The sequence below is a fragment of the Ursus arctos genome, chromosome X (assembly GCF_023065955.2).
Source record: "Ursus arctos isolate Adak ecotype North America chromosome X, UrsArc2.0, whole genome shotgun sequence".
Taxonomy (NCBI): Eukaryota; Metazoa; Chordata; class Mammalia; order Carnivora; family Ursidae; genus Ursus; species Ursus arctos.
In genome coordinates, this window is record NC_079873.1 from 39,513,566 (window position 1) to 39,535,078 (window position 21,513).

At 48.8% G+C, this 21,513-nt stretch overlaps 2 protein-coding genes and 1 long non-coding RNA gene across 14 annotated transcripts in view; 2 read left to right on the forward strand and 1 right to left on the reverse strand.

Moving 5' to 3' along the window:
• Positions 1 to 5,507: 5,507 nt before the first annotated feature.
• On the forward strand, positions 5,508 to 10,163 carry LOC125281218 (uncharacterized). Its single transcript, XR_008959000.1, has 3 exons — positions 5,508 to 5,585; positions 7,307 to 7,382; positions 9,315 to 10,163. It is a non-coding gene; the product is annotated as an uncharacterized LOC125281218 (long non-coding RNA).
• Positions 10,164 to 13,704: 3,541 nt separating this feature from the next.
• Positions 13,705 to 16,176, reverse strand: NDUFB11 (NADH:ubiquinone oxidoreductase subunit B11). Its single transcript, XM_026513518.3, has 3 exons — positions 15,740 to 16,176; positions 14,092 to 14,222; positions 13,705 to 13,929 (listed from the first exon to the last, which is right to left on the reverse strand). Exons 1-3 carry the CDS (start codon positions 15,944 to 15,946, stop codon positions 13,803 to 13,805), a joined length of 465 nt encoding a protein of 154 aa, XP_026369303.2. The 5' UTR covers positions 15,947 to 16,176; the 3' UTR covers positions 13,705 to 13,802.
• A 153-nt stretch (positions 16,177 to 16,329) lies between these two features.
• The window catches only part of RBM10 (RNA binding motif protein 10), a 28,398-nt gene continuing 23,214 nt past the window's right edge, over positions 16,330 to 21,513 (forward strand). For 3 of the 12 annotated variants that reach the window (XM_026513448.4, XM_026513449.4, XM_048213473.2), the window contains exons 1-2: positions 16,414 to 16,777; positions 18,754 to 18,895. In XM_026513448.4, the coding sequence (XP_026369233.1) occupies positions 16,513 to 16,777; positions 18,754 to 18,895 (407 nt within the window). In that variant the 5' untranslated portion in view covers positions 16,414 to 16,512. Of the gene's footprint in view, positions 16,809 to 18,753; positions 18,896 to 21,513 lie in introns of all 12 variants that reach the window. The other 9 variants (XM_048213476.2, XM_048213477.2, XM_026513452.4 and 6 more) reach the window with 6 other exon arrangements.

A 21,513-nucleotide genomic window follows, 5' to 3' on the forward strand; every position in this document is an offset into this window, starting at 1 on the left:
GAATTTTCCAGAGACTTTTCTCCTCAGGGCGCAGCAGACAGCACGCACAGGACTCCATTTCCTCCAAGTCTCGAAGGGGTGACGCAGAGGGGCCGTGGTTTATGCTACCCATGCAGTGGGTTTCCAGTACAGCCAAGAAACGCTGAGCTTGGAGAATCCAGCCTGCTCTTTGTCCCAGAGGGAGACATTACCTCATCCTTCAAGGTTGCTCGCTGTCAACACAATCCTGAGAAATGGCCAAGGTAATGAGTGGTCAGGGCCTTGTATCCTTACACATCCAGGAAGTAGTCTACAGCCAGGCTATTATACCGCAACCCCACACAGAGAGGTTTAGACTGATTTGTTGGTGTTTGGTGTCACTGTCAATGATTACAGGGAATACTACATGGGTCCGAAAGCAAGCTCCATCCCCAGTGGAAAGATAGTCTGTTCCCCATTCTTTCCCCCCATATACAGATCTATAACCCAAAGGGCACAGTTTATTCCAGCCCAGGATTTGTTGTTAAACTTGATTGGAAACGCCATTGCATTGGTTTGGTTAAGTCCCATGGGTGGTGGCATCAAGGACCTGTAGCCAATTTGCTGAGCTACGGCATCATCTGAGGCCACTCAGGTGTCAGGAGAAGAGGATGAATTTGCATCAGTCAGATCTAAACAAGGCCATGCCGGCTCACGTGCGTGTGTGTGTGTGTGTGTGTGTGTGTGTGTATGTAGGTATAAGGGAGGTTCAGAAGCTGACATTGATGCATCAGGCACAGCAGAATACTTTAGGACCCGCCATGTCCACATGAGTTTTTTCTGTTTTTGTCATCCCAAGGAAGTGATGACAGACCCGGCAGGAGGTCAGATTGCCAGCTGCATCTGCTGCTTGACTCCAGGCGACCGCGTGATTGTTTTTCCAGGCTTCAGTGCTTGATCTAGGGGGACAAAGAAAGGATTAATCGTCTCCTCACCTCACACCTCTCAGAGGCTAACCCATGTGCTCCCCAAGGCCTCTCCTTCCATGGCCAGGGAATCAGCGTGTCCCATCCCAGTGCCTGGAACTTCACTTTTATACGATCATCTTCTACTTGCACCCAGATCTTTCATCCAGAAGGGTCAGGTACAAAAAGACCAAAGGCATTTTTATAAAATTTACAGGGTTTTTTTTTATATGTCTTCCATCTTGGGCACTGGGGGTCACTGTAGGGGAACTCAGGGAGCATGTACTCAATCATGTGATCCTTATCCTTATGATCTAGCACCATGTCCATCCAACAAGAGAATCCAGGTGACTGAACCAGAAAGAAGTTGGAATCTCCTAGGCCTCTTTTGGGCTGAGCTGCCACCCAGATGGTCACCAACCAGGTTAGCCTGGGCTTGCCATGAGGAGGAAGAAAGATACATGGTGTCTGGGAATGGCAGAGCCGTGTCCCTGATTTTCCAACTAGGTCTCTAAGACCCACCCCTTTTGTTCTGATGGTTATCTAGGAGGTATCCAATAGGAGATGATCCCTTTTTTGGTGACAGCCACCTTCAGTGATCAGTCTGCCTTACTAAGGTGTGTGCACCGGGAGGAGGTGAGAGGGGTGGAGTCTGAGATTCTCCTGAGTCCATTTTTGAGGAGTTCAATGTTCACCAGCTATCTGCCAATGGTAGGGAGCTTGGGATGTCTATCAAATACTTTGACTCTTGACCCATTGTGGGGTGGCTTTTGTAACAAAAGGTACACCACTGTCAAGAGCACAAATGGTCTGCATCAGAAACATAGTCTTTAACTTTGCATCCAGTCTCGGATGATGAATGCCCTGCTGTGTCTAGGGGACAATGGCCGTGTTTTGGGCAGCGCCGATCCCATCAGCCATTTGATTCCAGTCGGTCCCATCAGAGAACAGGCCCTTACTGTGGGCGTCTACACAGGTGACCCAGACTGACCTCAACCACTGACCATCCATAACTGATCCCCACAGGCCCCATCATTGCCCCCTAAGCCCCCATCACTCACACCGGAGAGCATCTATCAGACAAGACCCGCCCACCCCCCACAGTCTCTCAGGTCCTAAAACCTCAAATCAACTTCCAATTTTTTGCCAATTGCCTTTAAGCTGCTTCTGAGAACCACTTCTATTTCCGGTCCCCACCTCTAAGCCCACCTTCCCTGAGAGCCGCTCTTTTTCACAGATGCAGTGAGACTGCACTTTCTTTTTTTTTTTTTTTAATGATTTTTTATTATATTATGTTAGTCACCATACAGTACATCCCCGGTTTCCGATGTAAGGCTCAATGATTCATTAGTTCTGTATAACACCCAGTGCACCATGCAATACGTGCCCTCTTTACTACCCATCACCGGTCTATCCCATTCCCCCACCCCCCTCCCCTCTGAAGTCCTCAGTTTGTTTCTCATAGTCCATAGTCTCTCATGTTTCATTCCCCCTTCTGATTACCCCCCCTTTCTTTATCCCTTTCTTCCCCTACTGATCATCCTAGTTCTTATGTTCCATAGATGAGAGAAATCATATGATAGTTGTCTTTCTCTGCTTGACTTATTTCACTTAGCATTATCTCCTCCAGTGCCGTCCATGTTGTAGCAAATGTTGAGAACTCGTTCTTTCTGATAGCTGAGTAATATTCCATCATATATATGGACCACAACTTCTTAATCCAGTCATCTGTTGAAGGGCATCTCGGCTCCTTCCACGATTTAGCTATTGTGGACATTGCTGCTATGAACATTGGGGCGCATATGGCCCTTCTCTTCACTACGTCTGTATCTTTGGGGTAAATACCCAGTAGTGCAATGGCTGGATCATAGGGTAGCTCAATTTTTAACTTTTTAAGGGACCTCCACACTGTTTTCCAGAGTGGCTGTACCAACTTGCATTCCCACCAACAATGTAGGAGGGATCCCCTTTCTCCACATCCTCTCCAACAATTGTTGTTTCTTGCCTTGTCTATTTTTGCCATTCTAACTGGCGTAAGGTGGTATCTCACTGTGGTTTTGATTTGAATTTCCTTGATGGCTAATGATTTTGAACATTTTTTCATGTGTCTGTTAGCCATTTGTATGAGACTGCACTTTCTGTGCAGCATGGGAAAGCTAAATTGTTCTAAAGCTATGATTTTCAAACTTTTTAAAAGTATCATTAAGTCCTCTCAAAAACAGATAAGGCCCCTCGTGGGACTGGGGTTTCCTCCTTAAGCAAAACGAGGTCAAGAACAAGACCCCGCCTTTTCTGCACCCAGTCACCCCGACCCAAGCTCTAGTAGACATTCTTATTGGCTGATAAGCGTGTCAGTCAAAGCAAGACTCGCCCCTTGACAGCCAGAAGACACGTGCTACCTAAGGGCAGCCGGGCTCAGACCTTCTCACTGGTTAAAAAGACTATCAATCAAGTTCCCAGTCCCGCCCCCTGGCCACTGAAGAGCCGCGGGTCGGGATCCGGCGCTCCTGGGCAAGCCGGCTTGTCAATCAGCTTTGTACCCTCTAGCTCCGCACACTCCGCGACTCGGCAGCCAGAACTCTTGATTGGCTGCCCGCTGCCCTTTAGCCGGAGAGCCCACCCTCTAAAGGTGTCCTAGCTGCTCTGCTGAACTGCTAATTAACCCGAGGGCGGCCACCGGCCCAAGGAGCGGTCATAGCTGGCTCCGCCTCTGCCTGAACACCTAATGGCACCAAGACAGGCGGGCCTGCAGAGAGGCTCTGAGCCCGGCCCAGCTTCTCTCTGCTGGTCCCCTAAGGTGTCGGGTTCGGTGCCCGGGAAGGGAGACAGTGAGACAGTGTTGTAAGCGCGCAGTGGGGCGAGGAGTCTGCGCGGCAGCCACGCTAAGGAACGCAAAAACCTGGGGGCAGGTGCAAGACAGCTGGGAAGAGTAACTCAGGAGGGCTGCTACTTTGTTTCTCATCGAGCGCAGAGGGATTGACTTGGATTCAGACCGCTGGTGTTCCATCCCAGTACAGGAAATTTTACCCGCGTGTGTGCGTGTGTGTGTTTTAAAATATATATATATATATTTACACGTTATGTAATTGTGTTTTCTATATGGTTTTGTAATATGGTAACGGTGGTACTGTAATTAGCTTACAACTCTAGTTTAAAAGTTAAAAAACAGGGATGCCTGGGTGGCTCAGTCGGTGAAGCGTCTGCCTTCGGCTCAGGTCATGATCCCGGGGTCCTGAGATCCAGTCCTGCACCCTGCATGGGGCCCCTTGCTCAGCAGGGAGCCTGCTTCTGCCTCTGCCTGCCGGTCCCCCTGCGTGTACTCTCTCTGTCTGTCTGTCGCTCTCTGACCAATAAGATAAATAAATAAATAAATAAATAAATAATAAATAAATAAATAAATAAAATCTTTTTTAAAAAGTTAAACGTAAAAAGTCATAACTGTTATAATCTGTTATTGGTTACACAATATATAATATGTAAACTGCAACATCAATAACCTAAATTGTGAGGGAGAGGAGAAGTAAAAGTGTAAAGTAAACTGCTATTGAAGTTTAGGTTTCTACCAGCTTCTAAGAGGGTGTTGTTATAATTTGAAGATACTGTATGTAAGCCTCACGGTAACCACAACGGGAAAACCTATAGTAATTACAGGAAAGAACATGATAAAGTCAAAGCGTACTGATACCAAGACATCAAAGAGCCAAAAAAGACCGTAGGATAAGAAACAAGGAACAACAGATCTACAAAAGAGCCAGAAAACGACGAACAAAATGGTGATAGTAAATCCTTACCTATCAATAATTACCTTACTCTGCTTGACTTATTTCACTTAGCATTATCTCCTCCAGTGCCGTCCATGTTGCAGCAAATGTTGAGAACTCGTTCCTTCTGATGGCTGAGTAATATTCCATTGTATATATGGACCACAACTTCTTAATGAAAGACAACTATCATATGATTTCTCTCATCTATGGAACATAAGAACTAGGATGATCGGTAGGGGAAGAAAGGGATAAAGAAAGGGGGGGTAATCAGAAGGGGGAATGAAGCATGAAAGACTATGGACTCTGAGAAACAAACTGAGGGCCTCAGAGGGGAGGGGTGGGGGAATGGGATGGCTGGTGATGGGTAGTAAGGAGGGCACGTATTGCATGGTGCACTGGGTGTTATACGCAACTAACGAATCATTGAACTTTACATCAAAAACCAGGGATGTACTGTATGGTGACTAACATAATATAATAAAAAAACATTAAAAATAATAATTACCTTAAATGTAAATAAATTAAATTCTCCAATCAAAAGACATTAAATGGCTGAATTAATTAAAAAAAAACCAAACAAGATCTCACAATGCACTGTCTACAAGAGACTCACTTTAGCCTTAAGGAAGGACACACATAGACTGAAGGTGAGGTCATGGTGAAAGTATTTCAAGCAAATGGTAAGCCATAAAAGCAGGTATAGCTATATTTATATCAGACAAAATAGACTTTAAACTAAAAATGGTAAGTTTTATTAATCAAAAGTCTTTCAGATCCCAAACTGACCGCTCTGGCTTGTTTTTCTTTTTTTTTCCCCCAGAACAAAAGCTTCCCCCAGAGAGGCCCCATCTGTAGGGCAAGTGGAATCTTTCTGGAAAAGGGAGAAAGCAGATTCCAGGTGAGAAGAATGATGGCCCAGAGGTCGATATGACTTAGAATCTTGGCAGAAGCAGAGGCTGAAAAGTGTGCGCAGAGAGGTTTTTTTCATTTAGATGGCGTCCATGCGAAGCCATACACGTGTGCACACCAAACCTCGGTGTGACATTCAGAACCCTGTGTGATCCAGACCCAAACCACCAGTTCTGTCTTCTCTTGATGGATTTAGGGTTTTTGAAGATTTCCTTCCTCCCTGCCTCTCTCCTCTTTCTACCTCCTCCCCTCCTCCTTCTCCTCCTCCTCCTCCTTCTTTCTCATTAACAGTTTGCTAGTTTACTTTGGTTTATTTTTTGGTAGCATGACCACAGTTAAAAGGACAGCACACCCAGTGACACACTTCGTGTGTGCTGAGGAGAGGGGGGAAACTCAACAATCAACATAGAGAATGAACAGCAAGGGGGATTAAGATTTTAAATAAGGGGAGTCATCTCTGAGAAGCTGATCTTTACCAAAGACGCAAAGGAGGGGAGGGAGTTGGAAAGAGAATAAAAAGACAAGACGAAAGCATTTCGAGGCCCCCAGAGGTGTACCTGTCCTTGACACCTCGTGGCCTCCATTGATGGCTGCTCTTTTCCCAAACTTCAGCTGAGACCCTGGATCCTCATTCTGACCCTGGCACAGTTCCCCAGACCCTCTCTACCTTTGAGATGACTGACTCCCAGAATCCCGCCACTTTTCCGACAACTACTGCTAAGGCCCTGATTGGCCTGAGTCGTTTTTCAAACCTTGTCGTCAGAAACTGCCACTTTCCCTACCCGACCCCAAACCCCCCAGAAGTGACTGCTAGGGATTCCGAAACCACCTTCTATTTCAAGTCCACAATCTAAACATCCCCCAAACCATAATTACCACGATTTCATTTTTTTAGGGCACTTATTTAAAAACTTCCATGGTCACTTTCATGTGAATAAGGATTCATTCATTCAACCAATATTTACAAACACCTAATCTGTGTCAGGCAATGGTATAAGCACTCTCAAATTAACCCTATCAATATACTTAGGAGGGAGTTAATGTCATTAGCCCCTTCCGAGTAAAATGGGGTGGGAAGCGGGGCGGGGGGCGCCTAGGTGGTTCCGTCAGTTAAGTGGTGAAGAGGTTGCTTTCGGCTCAGGTCGTGATCCCAGGGTCCTGGGATCGAGCCCCACATGGGGTTCCCTGCTCAGTGGGGAGTCTGCTTCTCCCTCTCCCTCTGCCCCCCACCCAGGCTGTGCTCTCTCTTGCTCGCTGGCTCTCAAATAAATAAATAACATCTTTTTTTAAAAGGAGAGTAAAATGGGCACATAAGGTCACACATTTGGGGAGGGGGCTGTGATTTGAACCCAGACAGTCTGGCTCAAGAACCCATGCCTCTAACCACCATGATTGTCTTGCCCTCACAGCTCTTGTGTCAAAGTTCTCTCTCCAGTTAGATACCGCCTTTAGGCCCTTCTCAAATGTCATCTCAGAGAGGCCTTTTTCCTGGCCACTTTAGCTAAAATTCACACATTCTCTCTCTCTCTCTCTCTCTCTCTCTCTCTCTCTCTCACACACACACACACACACAGACTCACTTTACCCTTTCCTGTGTCATTTTTCTCCTTCACATTTATCACTGTATTATACATTTTACTTATTGATCGAGCGATTAGCATTACTCAAAATTGCTATTTGTTCTTTACATTTGTTATCTGTCTTTTATAGAAGTCAGCTCCCAGAGGGCAGAGATTTTTACCTGTTTTATTCACTGCTGTAACCCGTATCGCACAGTAGGCAATTGGTAAATATTTGTGGGATGAATGAATGAATGAATGAATGAGGGAATGAACCCTTCTGATGATGGTTGATTCCAAGGTGCCTTGTCTGGATCCTGGTTGGCCCTGGATTTGCTCTTCTGACTCATGCAGAGTCAGAAGAGTCAGATTTCGGGGTCCTGGGTTCGAGCCCCGTGTCTCAGCTCTGCACTCAGCGGGGGGTCTGCTTCTCCCACTCCCTCTCCCTCTGCCCCTGCTTCTGCTCACATGTGCTCTGGCTCTCGCTCTTAAATAAATAAATAAAATCTTTCAAAAGAGAGAGAGAGAGAGTTTGCCCTGGCATGAATTATGAGCCAATTTAATTCCTTGTTCCATGCCCTGCAGGGAGGCACTTAACCCAAAGCCAGTTTGAGCCATTTTCACTTTTCTCAAACTGTTTACAGTGGGATGAATCACTTTCGGGTTCATTTTTACAGTGACAATTCGATTCGTGCATCAATGTTCTTGTCTGCATCTTTTTTCAGCAATAATGGCTTTGCCCCAGATAGCTCCTTGGAGTCAGGCTGCTCCTTGAACAACTCAGGAACATTCTTGCTTCGGTGACCGTACTCGTTGTTCCCTCTGCCAGAAATGCTCTTCTATCTCTATAGCTCATCTCTTATTTCCCTCACATTTCTTTCCTGAAAAAAAAAATCATCTTTCTTTTTTTATTTTATTTTTTTTAAAGATTTTATTTATTTATTTGACAGAGATAGAGACAGCCAGCGAGAGAAGGAACACAAGCAGGGAGAGTGGGAGAGGAAGAAGCAGGCTCATAGCAGAGGAGCCTGATGTGGGGCTCGATCCTGGAACGCCGGGATCACGCCCTGAGCCGAAGGCAGACGCTTAACCACTGTGCCACCCAGGCGCCCCATCTTTCTTTTTTTAAAAATCCTTTTTCAACAAGGCCTAAGCTGACTACCCTATTTTTTAAATATTTTTAAAGATTTATTTAGGGGCACCTGGGTGGCTCAGTTCGTTGGGCATCTGCCTTCAGCTCAGGTCATGATCCCAGGCTCCTGGGATCGAGCCCCGCATCAGGCTCCCTGTCTGCTTCTCCCTCTCCCTCTGGCATTGCCCCTGCTTGTGCTCTCTCACTCTCTCTGTGTCAAGTAAATAAATAAAATCTTTATTGAAAGAGTTATTTATTTATCTGAGAGAGAGAGAGGATGAGAGTGGGGAAAGAGGCAGAGGGAGAGGGAGAGAGAGAATCTCAAGCAGACCCCCCACTGAGCACGGAGCCCGACATGGGGCTTGATCTCACCACACTGTGATCATGACCTGAGCCAAAATCACGTGACTACCCTATTTAAATACAAGCTTCTGTCACCTTACACTCCTGATCACCCTTGAGTTTATTTGTTTGTTTGTTTATTTTTCAGTAATCTCCACACTCAGTGTGCAGCTGGAACTCATGTCCTGGAGATCAAGAGTGGGATGCTCCCTGGACTGAGTCAAGCTGACACCCCCTGGTCCCCCCGAAATTTAATGCATACTTACCATCTCCCAACATACAAATAACGTCATTGGTTGCCTTGTTTATTGTCTGTCTCCCTCTGCTGGAACATAAGCTCTAGGAAGGCGGGAAGTTTTGAATCTTCCGCTCCCTGCTGTTTCCCCACTGCTTCTAACAGTGCCTGGCATCCCGTAGGCACTCAATAAATATTCATTGGATGAATAGCTCCTGTCATGCTGAGCTTTTTTTTTTTTTTTTTTTTTTGTGGCCAGTTTTCACCGAGTCTAATATTTCAGGATCACGATGTGCAGGCTCCCGTTTTGTGGAGACCATTTGATCCTTCCACGAGTTTTCCCTCGACACATTTTAAAGCTCAGAGTTTTCCGGGCTGTCAGTTTACCCCGTGGTGCTTCTGTCAGCAACAGCCGTGAATCTGGTAAGATATTTCGTTTTTATTTCCTAGGTAATCCATGACAGAAAGTGTAAGCAATGCCCCTTACACAGTCCAGAATGGTCTGAGACGAGCTTTGAGAAAGCTTCTGGTCCACTAGTGTATAAAATCGGAACTTCGAACCGTGGCTCCCGACCGCCTCTATAATGTCCTCTCCAGCCACTCTTCCTCGAAGAGCCCAGGGTTTCCAGTAAGCACCATATTCCAGCCACACTGGTAGAACTTATCTCATCCGTGGACTTCTATGTTTGTGAACTCCGGTCTTACCCACCACCTTGAGGGAAACTCCTTGAGGATCCAGACTGTTTTAGTGGGGCTGCCTACAGAAGCCGTCCCTGACCCAAGAATGGAAGCCAAGTCTTTTATTCAGGACGGAATTCCAGGAAGCACCTGTAGGGCCGTGGGGAAGTCGGGCAGCAAGACAAAGAAGAGAAGGCAGCCAATGGAGACTGTTAGTAAGCAACTTAGTGTTGGGGGTTAGCCCGAGCGTGTTCGCACTGAGGAGTTCTGGGGGCCAGGGGAGAACGGACACCTTAGAGATGTCCCATCTGAGGACCGAGGGGGCAAGGGTACTTATCTACCTGCTCTCATCAGTCATTGGTTAAGGGCTGCTGCCGAGGGATGTTCATTGCCTGGCCCTTCCAGCCTGCCAGGCCCACAGACAGAAGAGAACGTCCTTCTTGCAGCTTGAGAGGAAGCCCTCCAGCGAAGACACACAGACCCTGGCGGTTGGCAGTTGGCCAGTGCACACTGGAGCTGTAAGGACATGCGGATACGGGCAGGGAACTGACAGCATCTGCTACAGGGCCCGTGACTGTCTTGTTCGCTGGGCCTTGCACATAATAAATGTCCTATGAGACTGAAGGATGAAGGAGGTTGGTATGTTACGTCGCCAGAGCAGAGCTGGGTCCAATGGATCAAGGTTCAAACATCCCTGGGGTCAAACAGTAGGATGAAAGTCCTCTGTGTTTAGGCCCTCTGACCACTCGCACCAGCCCGTGCCATCACCCCCACCCTGGGAAATGCCAGAGGACAAGGATCCTGGTATGCATCAGTGTCTGGTTCACTGTCAGAACTTGGCACAGGGCAGGCAACAAACTTCCACCTCTTCATCTCAGTGTGGTCCTTAAAAGGTCAGTGGCTCACCAGAATGGCTACAGTGAGAATGATGGAGGGTGCTGAGCGATGGTGGGGATGTGGTGTTCACCCCTGAGGGATGTGGAGATTGGAAAATTGGCGTCATTTACTAAAGCTGATCCCATTTTACCCCATGACTTAGGTCCTAGGTATATGCCCAAGAGAAATGAGTGCATCTATCCATCAAAAGGTGTATACAACAAGGGATGCCTGTGTAGCTGAGTTGGTTAAGCGTCTGCCATCAGCTCAGGTCATAATCCCAGGGTCCTGGGATCGAGCCCCACATCGGGCTCCTTGCTCAGCGGGGAGCCTGCTTCTCCCTCTGCCTGCTGCTCCCCTTGCTTGTGCGATCTCTGACAAATAAATAAATAAAATCTTTAAAAAATGTATACAACAAAAAGACGTGTGTAAGAATGTTCACGGAATCGGGGCACCTGGGTGGCTCAGTCAGTTAAGCGTCTGCCTTCAGCTCAGGTCATGATCCGGGGGTCCTGGGATGGAGCCCCACATTGGGCTCCCTGCTCCTTGGGGAGCCTGCTTCTCCCTCTGCCTGGCGCTCTCTCTCTCTCTGTCAAATAAATAAAATAAAAAGAATGTTCACAGAATCATTCTCAATAGCCCCACACAGAAAACTACCCAAATGCCCATCAACACTGGAATGGATGAAGTGTGATCTAGTCACACAATAGAAGAAATTACAGCAATGAGAACAAACTACCGGTTATAAAACAACATGGCTCCACGTCACAATCATGCTGAATAAAAGGAGCTGGACAGAAAAACGTATGATTGCACTTATATGGAAGTTCCAAACTAGACAAAACTAACTGACATTGTTCGAGGTCAGGAGAGTGGTTACCCTCAGAGTGGGGGTGAGGGTGGGGGGGTGGGACTTGAAGGGAGCTTCTACTGTTTGTTCACGTTCTCTTTTTTGACCTGGGTGCTGGTTACGTGGAAGTGTCCAGTTTGTAAAAAGTAAATGAGCTTTGAAGGCTGTATGTACATTTTTTTTTAAGATTTTATTTATCTATTTGAGAGAGAGAGAGAGCATGAGTGGTGGGGGCGGGGGAAGACACAGAGGGAGAGGCTGACCTCCCACTGAGCAGGGACACCCCCCCCCACGCCCACCCCACGCAGGCTCAATCCCAGGACCCTGAGATCATGGCCTGAGCCGAAGGCAGATGCTTAACCGACTGAGCCACCCAGGTGCCCCTGCATGTACATTTTATTTTAATTTTATTTTTTTAAAGATTTATTTATTTATTTATTCGACAGAGATAGAGACAGCCAGTGAGAGAGGGAACACAAGCAGGGGGAGTGGGAGAGGAAGAGGCAGGCTCACAGCAGAGGAGCCTGACGTGGGGCTCGATCCCATAACGCCGGGATCACGCCCTGAGCCGAAGGCAGACGCTTAACCGCTGTGCCGCCCAGGCGCCCCTGCATGTACATTTTAATTCAATGGTCAGAACAAAGAAGTTTTGAGGTGGTGGGTGTGGCTGGGGGGGGGAGGTGGTATTGTTGCCATCAGGAAGGGAGCAAAAGTATGGATTTTAGGATTTAGTCTAAGTGCAGGCTCCTGTTTGGCCAGAATGGAGGTCTCTTGAGATCCTGGGAGCTTGGTGAGGAGGCAGGACTGGGGGGACTTGAAGTGCGCAGCCTCAGTGGCGTAAGCCTGAGGGGCCTTGGTGGTAGGGCACGGCACCTGTACCAGAGGTAGCAATTGCACGTTTCTCAAGCACATACTGTACCAATCCCTGCTCTAAGCGAACGGGCATGCCTGAGTACCTGCCCTCATGCAGCTTACCGCCCGGATGGGCTCAGTGGGGGGACGGGTTCTCTGGGCCGATGGTAGGGCATGGCGGCAACAGGCTGAGGTTTACCATAGGGAGTATTCCCCCAATATACTCAGGTACTTGGTGGCTGGGACAGCATGTCCCTTTCGCTTCCAGTCCCAGTAACTGCAGGCTGGAAGGTGGAGAGTGCTCCCTTTACGCGTTAGGATTCTCCGCTTCGGGGCCTATCCTCAGATTGGGAGACAGGCCCCACGATGAAGCACTCAGGAAGTGAAACTGCTCACTTCCAGGAAGGCTCACGTGGACATTGCTCCCACCTTAGCCACAGACCAGTGGACTAGGGCTCCTCCTGAGACTCAGCAGCAAGGGGTAGAGACATCACCTCTAGCAGTGGGTCCATTGGGACAGATTTTCTTCTGGTAGCCAGTGACTGGGGGCTCCTGCACTCTCCGAAGTCCAAGCAGGGACACGCACAGAGATGGTAGCAATGAGCATGTGATGTGGAGTTTTGAAGTATGAGCTGTGGAACGGGGCCACCGGGGAAAGGGCAGAGATGCCAGGGGCATGAAGGGGAGCCCAGATGTCCAGACTTAACGGGAATTTAGGAGAGACTCCCTGGAAAGAAACAGACAGCCAGAGCAAGTCTCCTGGGTTCCATCTTCCAGAACGCAGAGAGACAGAGAGAGACAAAGACAGAGAGAGCCTGAAAGAATGAGCCCCTGCTGCAAGGAGACAGCCTATTCCCAGAGAAAGAATGTGCAGGGGGAGAATTCCTGCGAGGGGGAGGGGGAGAAGGGGAGCAGGCAGGCAAAGACACAGACACGCATGCACACACACAGATGTGCGTCTTGAGTATGAGGCCACCCAGACCAGGACAGAAGGGAAAAGAGAGGCATCCAGACTCACCAAGACACAAGACCGGCAGAAACTCCAAAGTGCAGAGAGAAACAGAGAACGTGGCGAGGGAGACAAATGCTCGTTCTCAGCAATAGAAAAGCCCTGCTCCGACACACCACCCTCAATCCCCAGTCGTCCCAGCCCTTTTTCTAAGATGGCTGCCACTGATTTCTTCCTATACGCCACACCTCCATCCAGAGGAGCCCTGAGCCACCCTATAAGGAGCCCGGACTATTCTGCTGGAGAGAGATGCCACATGGAAGAAGACTGAAGTGCCAGACGTGCGCATGAAGAAGCCACCTCGGACGTCCGTCCCAGTTAAAGACGCCTCCAGCCCCCCGCCACCATCTGACTGCAACCACCTGAGGCCCCAAGAGCCACCTAGCTAAGCCCAGTTGATCACAGGACCATGAAAGAGAATACTAAATTGTCATCTTAAGCCACTAAGTCTTAGGGTGTCTGTTACCCAGCAACAGATAACCAGAACACCCAGAAAAGGCTGCAGTAGCCTTTTAAGACCTGACACACCTGTTCCCACATTCCCCCCCTCCAACAAAACCAACACCAGCCAGTCAGACTTTTAGTCCCTTTAATTAGGTGCTCTGAAGAAAGGGCAGAATGACAGGCAGGCGGTGGAGAAGGTGATGTTTCTTGGGCCCCGCTTGGCAACGGGTCAGTCCTCATCCTCCGGCAGCTGGATCTTGCTAGGGTCAAAGCAGTTGGATTCCATGATGGGGAGCCCATTGGCTTCTCGGTATTTAACAAGCCTCTCAGCTTCTCGGCGGGCCCACTCCTGCATTCTGGAGGCAGCAGCATGGGGGTAGATGTGAGGGAGCCTCACTGGAAACCAAACCCCATCTTAGCTCCCCAGTCCCCACTGGCACAAAGAACAGGATACCTGGCACAGTCCCCTTCAACCTCCACCCCCACCCATTCCACTCTCTTGGACACCCCCCATGCACCTGTAATCAGGCAGATAAGCTATAAAGGTGCTGCCAAGGACCAAGACAACAGAGAAGCCAAAGAAAAAGACGACCCGCATGTTCCAGAGGTCCACAACAGGGTCCTTGTCATAACCGTGGGAGTCTGGGTTCTGTGGCAAGAAAAAGAAGAGGTCAATGAGGGCTTCCTGTGGCTCCACAAAAGCCTTATGCTGGCCCTGCATAAGCTGGTCTCCAATTTCACCTCAGACCAATCTCCCCTCTCTCCTTTAATTCCTCTTTCTAGTCTTAGGCATTGTCAAACTCCTTCCTACCACAGGGCCTTTGCACTTACTCTTCCCTCTGCCCAGAAAGGCTTTCCCCCAGATCTCGTCATGGCTAGATCTGTCTTCTCACTCAAAGTGTTGGCTTCATAATCACTTCCCTTAGGACGCATTCCCTAGTCACCTTATCCATTACTTGTCTTAAACTATAGGAAATTGCCACTTTTATAGGTTAAAAATGGTTGAACACTGCCAATTTCCTATGGTTTCACCGAACAAAATTACCCCCTACCCCCAAGTCACTCCCCATCCACTTATCTTGCTTTTTCTTTCTAGCAGTTATTAGTTTACCAAGGTAGCATCTCCCCAGACCCTATCACATTATTTTATTACATACTCAATATTACTGTTTCCAAATATTTTACATGTTTATCTTCTGTGTTCTCCATTATCATATAAGCTCTACGAAGAGCAAGGGCTTTATCTGATTTCCACACTGCTGAACCCCTAGGGCCTTGAACTGCACCTGGCATACAGCAGGCCCTGGCTCATTATTTACAAAATGAATGAATAAATGAATAAGCATCCTATATATCCAAGTCAGAGGATAGTACTGATGAAGAACCTACTGTGTGCTATACACAAACCTCACAATATCCCAGTGAGGCAGAAAGTAGCAACAATGATTAACACCTTCTAATGATGAATACTAGGTGCCGGCTGCTGTTGGGAGCATTTTGCCTCATTTAATCACATGAGGCAGACGCAGCATTTTATTTTCTAGAAGGTGTCCTAATACTTTCCCCATTTTACAAAGAGGCACCAAGGAGTCAAGCTACTTGACCAAGGTCACAAAGATGAATAACTGTCAGTGCTTGTATTCCAACCCTGGCATTCTGATTTCAGAGTCTCTGCTGTCACCACAGCACAGCGGACCTGGTTCCGCCACACATTCAGTTATGCGAGTTTGGGCAAGTCACTTAACATCTTTATGCTTCCGTTGCCTCGTCTGTAGAATAGGTATGCTAATAGTACCTACTTCAAAATAGGGTTGTTTTGAGGATTAGATAAGATAACGTACATAAAGTGTTTAGAGCACTGGCACCGAGCAAGCACCATATGGGTGTTTAGTATTATTGTCGTTATACTATGTTGCTTCCAAAGTGTTTTGAGCGTTGCCCGCCTCAGGTTTGATATCTGTCTGCAAAATAAAGCCAGTCTCGCCCCTGGCCCTGAACTGAAGATTACGAGGGGACAAAGAAGTAACTCAAGGTAGGCAAAGTTTCCAAGTCTTAGAGGATTTCACCAGCAGCGCAGTCCTCAGCCGCCTAAGAACGTCCTCTACAGCGCCCCGTCCGCCGGCCCCCGATTGACCCTTTTGGCGTCCCGTTTCCCCTCCCTCTCACCTTCTCATAGAGGTTTTCGTCCTCCGGATCTGGGTCCTCCTGCCAGCGTACGGTCGGTTCCGGCATTCGCTTTCCTGCCACAGCCGACGGGGCTATCACGGCCCTGGACGAGCTGGATTCCCAGCGAACACGGGCAGCCGGGAGCCCTCGCGTCGCCGCTACTGCCAAAAGGCGGCGAGAGCACAAACCTAACAGCCCGGCCGCCATGACAGATTGTACTGCAGGATCTCAGGGGCGGGGACGGAAATGCGACTACGCGCAGCTGCAGTTGGCCCGCGCGCGACAATTGTCGCTCCGCCCCCGCCGCACTAAATAGGTTCCGAGTCTGGATTTGGTTTTCAAATGAGGTGAAGTGCTGAGTAGCCCTCTTTCCTTCCCTCTGTCATGGCAGCACGGGGGTGACCATTTTCCTAACCTCGGTCAGGCTAAGGAATTTCTGGCTGATAGGTCTGCCCATTTCCTTGATAAGAAAGCGTTGACATTTGGGTGGATGCAGGTCCCAGCCAATGGCACGGAGAGTTCCCTCGTCCTCGGGGGGGGGGGGGGGGAGGGGCGGAGCTTCCGTTTGTCTTTCATCTTCGAAGGAAGCCAAGCTTCTAAAAAGCGGGCCTCGCCGGATTGGCCAATAGCTACTCCTTTTCGCGACTTGCGAGCGTTCGCTGGGAGAGTGGGGAGGTGGCATACGCTTGCCAATCAGAGCCGGCCAGGGCTGGCCGTTGGCGGCCGGCGACCAATAGACGAGGCCGGCCAGAGCGCGCTCCCTTAGTAGGTGGATGGTGGTCGAAGCGCCGGCTCCCTTCTCGTCGTCGCCATTTTGTGCTGGTGATTGCGGCCGGCTGGGAGTAGGCGGCAGTGGGTTTCCTGGGGAGGGTAGCGCGCTTGGCGCTTCTCCCCTCCCCGCTCCTCCGCCCTTCTGCCTCCGGCCTCGGACTTGGCGGTGGTGCAGGCCGGCTCCGGCTGAGCTGGGAGAGTTGGAGGAGGTGGCGGCGCGCCGAGGTGATGTCCGGGAGCCCTCCCTTGACAGCCCGGGCCGAGAAGGTGAGCGTCGTCGCTGGTCGTGGGGGCGGAGGTAAGGGGCCGGGGGCGGGCGGGTGCGGAGAGGAGGCGCGAGGGCGGACTACGGGACGTGGGCCTGGGCTACGCGCGGAACCGAGGGATGTGTGCATGGCCTGAGCCCGGAGGGGGTATCTTCCCCCCGCTTTTGAGAGCTGAGGCGCGTGCGCGATTGGGGCACGGGAATGGGTGCACGCGGGTTGGGGGAAGGGAGGGACCGATGGGAGTGGGCTTCCGTGGCTTAACTGTGTCTGCGACACCGAACTTTATCCGTGGAGGGGCCCGAGGTCTTTATCCATAGGGGAGGAGGGTGTGCTGTCTCCTCTGTGTGACTTGGGTACTTACCTATCCATGGGGAAGCATTCTGTGGCTCTGGTCCTCCTTATTCTTGGGTGGGGGAGGAGGAAAGACGTCTGTATGACTCTGGTCTTTATCCTTGTAGTCTGTGCTGTAACTGAGGTCCTTATCCATGGGGAGGGGTCCTTATCCATAGGGAGTCTTCTTGGGACTGGCCCTAACCAACCCACTTGGTAGGCGGGGAGGGAGTGCAAGAACTGTGTGTATGACTTACTGCCCCTTCTTTGGGGAGGAGTTCGTATCTGTGACTCTGACGCTCATCCTTTGAAAGGGCCTCGGTGTGTGATTATGGCCCGTACTTATTGTGGGTTCCTGTCTTCTGATTTTGGCCCATAGTTATTCGGGGCTCATGTCTGTGACTTTGGTCCCTATCTGTCGTGGATACCGGTGTGTGACTCTGACCTCTTTGCCAGAGTCTACTGAGGGTTTTGTATCTGGCTCTCATCCACTGGGGCCCCTGGTTGTGTTTCTAACTCTTATCCATCTGGGAGCAGGCAGCTCTGGTTCCCTGTGGCTTAAGGAGAAAGAGAAAATTGGTTGTGTGTATACGTGGAGGGGAGGTGTGGTGGCAGCCTAGTGTTGGGCAGGTGTTGTTACTGCCTAGCTTTGCCTGAGTCCTGCTCAGAGGGTGGGTTCTGAAGATTCTGGGATACTTCTTGGTGACCCTTGGCCAGGTCATGTGGCTCTGGGGACTTACGTAGTTCTCATGGCAGCCCTGAGGGTTGGGTGAAATGACTGCCCTTCATCCCTGCAGAACAGCACAGTGGTTGGGAACAGCCTCAAAAGGGTTCCTTTGCCTCTGGATAAGTTGGACCCAGAGCCCTGGGGAGAGAACCACCTTGGGACCTGGCTGTGCATAAGAGACAGAGCTCGAGGCTGAGCCAGTTGCGGAGTGAGGGCCAAAGCTGTGTTGGCCCGGAGCCCAGCGAGGCGTCAACCATCTCACTGCCAAGTTAGCCCCTTTACCCTCTAGGCCTTTCGTGGTCTCTTGCTGTCTTGTAGGGGGCAGCCAACATCTTGTTGGGAGGATGAAATGGCACCTGGGGCCCCATGGAAGGAGCTTGGTGGGTGCCTACAACTCCCGTTGTGAAGTCTTGCCTCTGTGCCTAATGTGCCTGATCTTAGACAAGTCATCCAGCACCGAGAACCCCCTGGGCAGGTAGCTAGCTCCAGGCTCAGACTTGTCTACTGGTCTCAGATGGCAGAGCCTTGATCACAGAATAGGTGGCACCACCAGGTCTCTCTGCAGGATGCTCCCCTCTCTGCCAAAGGCCTTGCTATTTCTGTTTTATTTAAGTAAGCTCTACGCCCAATGTGGGGCTTGAACTCATGACCCCGAGATCCAGAGTTGCATATTCGATTGACTGAGCCAGCCAGGTGCCCCTGGCCTTGCTATTTTAGGGCTGGGGGCCGTAGCGTCATGTCTGTGGAGAAGGGAAGGAGCAGGCCAGGTAGGGGCTGTCTTCCTACTCTGGTCCACAGGAGCACCAGGAAGTTGGGAAATAATGTCCCTGGGCTAAGGGACAGCAGAGACCCTTGACAACAAGGGTTTCTCAAGGAGGCCCCAACTGCCTTGACCCCTTTCTTCCTTCTACTCTCCTCAGAGTCCCTGCAGGAGGCATCACCCAGGCTGGCAGATCATGGTGGCAGCAGCGGGGGTGGCTGGGAAGTGAAACGGAGCCAGCGGCTGAGGAGGGGCCCCAGCAGCCCCCGCAGGCCCTATCAGGACATGGAGTATGAAAGACGGTGAGTTACCCACTCCCACCCCTACCAAGCATCCTAGGCTTATCCCTGTGTAAGAATTGGTCCGGGAAGGTGCTAGGAGGGGACTTCCGGGCAGAGGAAACAGCACAGCAGATGATTGGTTTCTTTTCAGCAGACATTTACTTGGCACCTGTTGGAAGCCAGGCCCTGTGCTAGGCTCTGGCAGTGTAGTGGTGAGTGAGACAGATAAGACTGCAGCCTTTTTCCTCAGGGTCTCACAAGGGAGACCACACACTTTACAGGTGATATTAAGAAACAGCTCGATAGGTGCCATGGTTGGTTGTGGAGTTGGGAAAGGATCAAGAAAAAGGGAGGAATGGAGGCCGAGTCCCAGGTTCCCAGTTTGGGTGACTCAGATCTTCACCAAGGTGTGGACAGCCACTGCAGGAGGAGAGGCAGAGGTGGGTGGCGGAGGGGTGGTGGGTTATAAGTGCCTGTGGCTTCTCAGGGGGGAGGTGTGGGCTATAGCTTTGGGTTGAAGGGGTGGATGGGAGTGGTGCCTTCAGAGTGAGGCATTTGTGCAGGGTAAGTATGGGGCAAGCCAGGTCCGATAGTGGGAGACTTCAGGAACAAGGTGGGCTGAAGCTGGCGGGACACTTGTCCTAGTATGGGACACTCTCATATGGTTATTTTTATTTTATTTTTCTTCCCCGTGTGGTTATTTTTAAACTGGTACGAACAGGAAATAGTCGGAACATTTGGTAAAATACAGAGATCCTGGGCCAACCCTCACCATTCTGGTGGATCACTCCAGTTGATGTCTCACGCAGATGATCTGTTCCTGACATATTAAGAGTGCTTAGGAAAGTAGACCTAATGCTCCCAGAAAGCCTCTATTAAAAGTCAGTAGATTTATAAAATGTCAGGGAGGAAGTAATTTTTTTAAATGTCTTACAAAGTGTTTCTTCTTCCACCACCCCCTTTAAAAGTGTTTTCTGAAAAGCGAGCCCAAGTTTGAGATGTGGTCATCATCTAGTGTTAGTCAGTCATCTTTTAAAAAATATCTTTTGAAAGCATTCAGGTTTTGGGTGGTATTCTCTCGAAGTGCTCTGTGGCATTTTGAGTAGGTGACATACTTCCTTCAGACTTTATAACGAAATAAAGCCACTGTCTGTCTTCTGGCTTTCAGAGGCCCTCAAGTGCAGAGGTTTGAGTTAAATCATACCTTTTCAGTTCAAGGTGGGTTTCTATCATAGGTCATTACAGGGCCTTCTCTTGCCATGTTTGTGTTTTCCTTTTTATTTCTGATTCCAATAGCTGTAGGCAGCTGCTCTGTCCTGTTTGAAATGTATCCTTCTAGAATATGTAGCATTATTTTGAGCTTTGTGTTTTCAGTTTGTACAAACGACTGAGTGCTACAGTTTTCATTTTGTTTCCTGAACTTTGTAGTACTCAGCACTGCGTCTTTAAGATCTGTCTCCTTTGCCATGTGTATGTGAGTGCTTTGCTTCTAATTGGCCCCAAGGACACCGTGGTGTGTGCCTGTTGCCTTTTACTTAATGATTCCCTCAAGGATGGGTACCTGTAAAATTCATCATTTTTTGTCTTGTAATCTGTGCTTTCAGAAACTTCTCTGTTCCTGCCTCTGGATCACAAAGATTGTGTTCACTCTATAGTTTTCCCTTTCACATTTAGATCTTTAGTAACATTTAGAGTACACTTCTGCATACGGTATAAGGCAGGTTCTGGTTTTGTGTTCCTCCATATAGTAGGCAGTTTTCCCAGTACCTTTTAAATAGTCCATTCTTTCTTTATTGATTTGTAGTACGTCATCTCATTTCAAGTTCCCTCATGTACGTGGATCTGTCTTGAGTAATCTGATTTGTTTCATTGGTCTGTTTGTTTAATTCTCACGCCAGAACCTTACTGGTTTTGTTATTATGGCTTTATAGACTCTCTTAGCTCCCTCTTTGCTCTCTTATCAAAGTTGATTTTAGCCATTTGTGGGACTTACATTTAAAGAAATGTATCAAGTCCCTCAAAAACATTCAAGAATTTTGATTAAGATTGCATCAAATTATTAATTTGGGGAGAATTGTCATCTTTTTTAAGTGGTGATCTGATCCAAGACCTGTATGGAGAATATTTTAAAATTTGTTTAAAGGACATACAAATCTATGGGGCATCTGGGTGGCTCAGTCAGTTAAGTGTCTGACTCTTGATCTCAGCTCAGGTCTTGATCTCAGGGTCGTGAGTTCAAGCCCCACATTAGGCTCCATCCTGGGCATTGAGCCTACTTAAAAATGAATGAATGAACGAATGAATGACATTCAAGTCTGAATAAATGAAAATACAACTCTTGTATAATTCCTAGGTGCTTCGATAGTTTTCATTGACGTCTTATTTTCTTTTATATTTTCCAAGCTTGTGTTTGCTGGGGTAGAGGAAAGCTGTTACTTTTTCTAAGTTATCTTACCCTTGCTGTACTCTCTTATTATTTCTGATTATTCATTGTTGATTCTGATGGTCTTTCTAAGTAATTGGTTATGCTGTATGCAAATCAATTCTGTCACATTTCTTTTTCCTCGCTTATAATGTTGTCTAGGACTTTAGTACCATATTAAATAGTGTCAGTGATGCTGGGTGCACAAAATAAGATT

Bases quoted from the DNA above. Each gene is read 5' to 3' on its own strand.
- NDUFB11 (XM_026513518.3), bottom strand. From the start codon at position 15,946: ATGGCGGCCGGGCTGTTAGGTTTGTGCTCTCGCCGCCTTTTGGCAGTA. The intron at 14,223-15,739 runs GTGAGAGGGAGG...TTCTTGCCACAG, and splicing joins ACGAAAACCTCTATGAGAAG to AACCCAGACTCCCACGGTTA. The intron at 13,930-14,091 runs GTGCATGGGGGG...TGCTGCCTCCAG, and splicing joins GCTTATCTGCCTGATTACAG to AATGCAGGAGTGGGCCCGCC.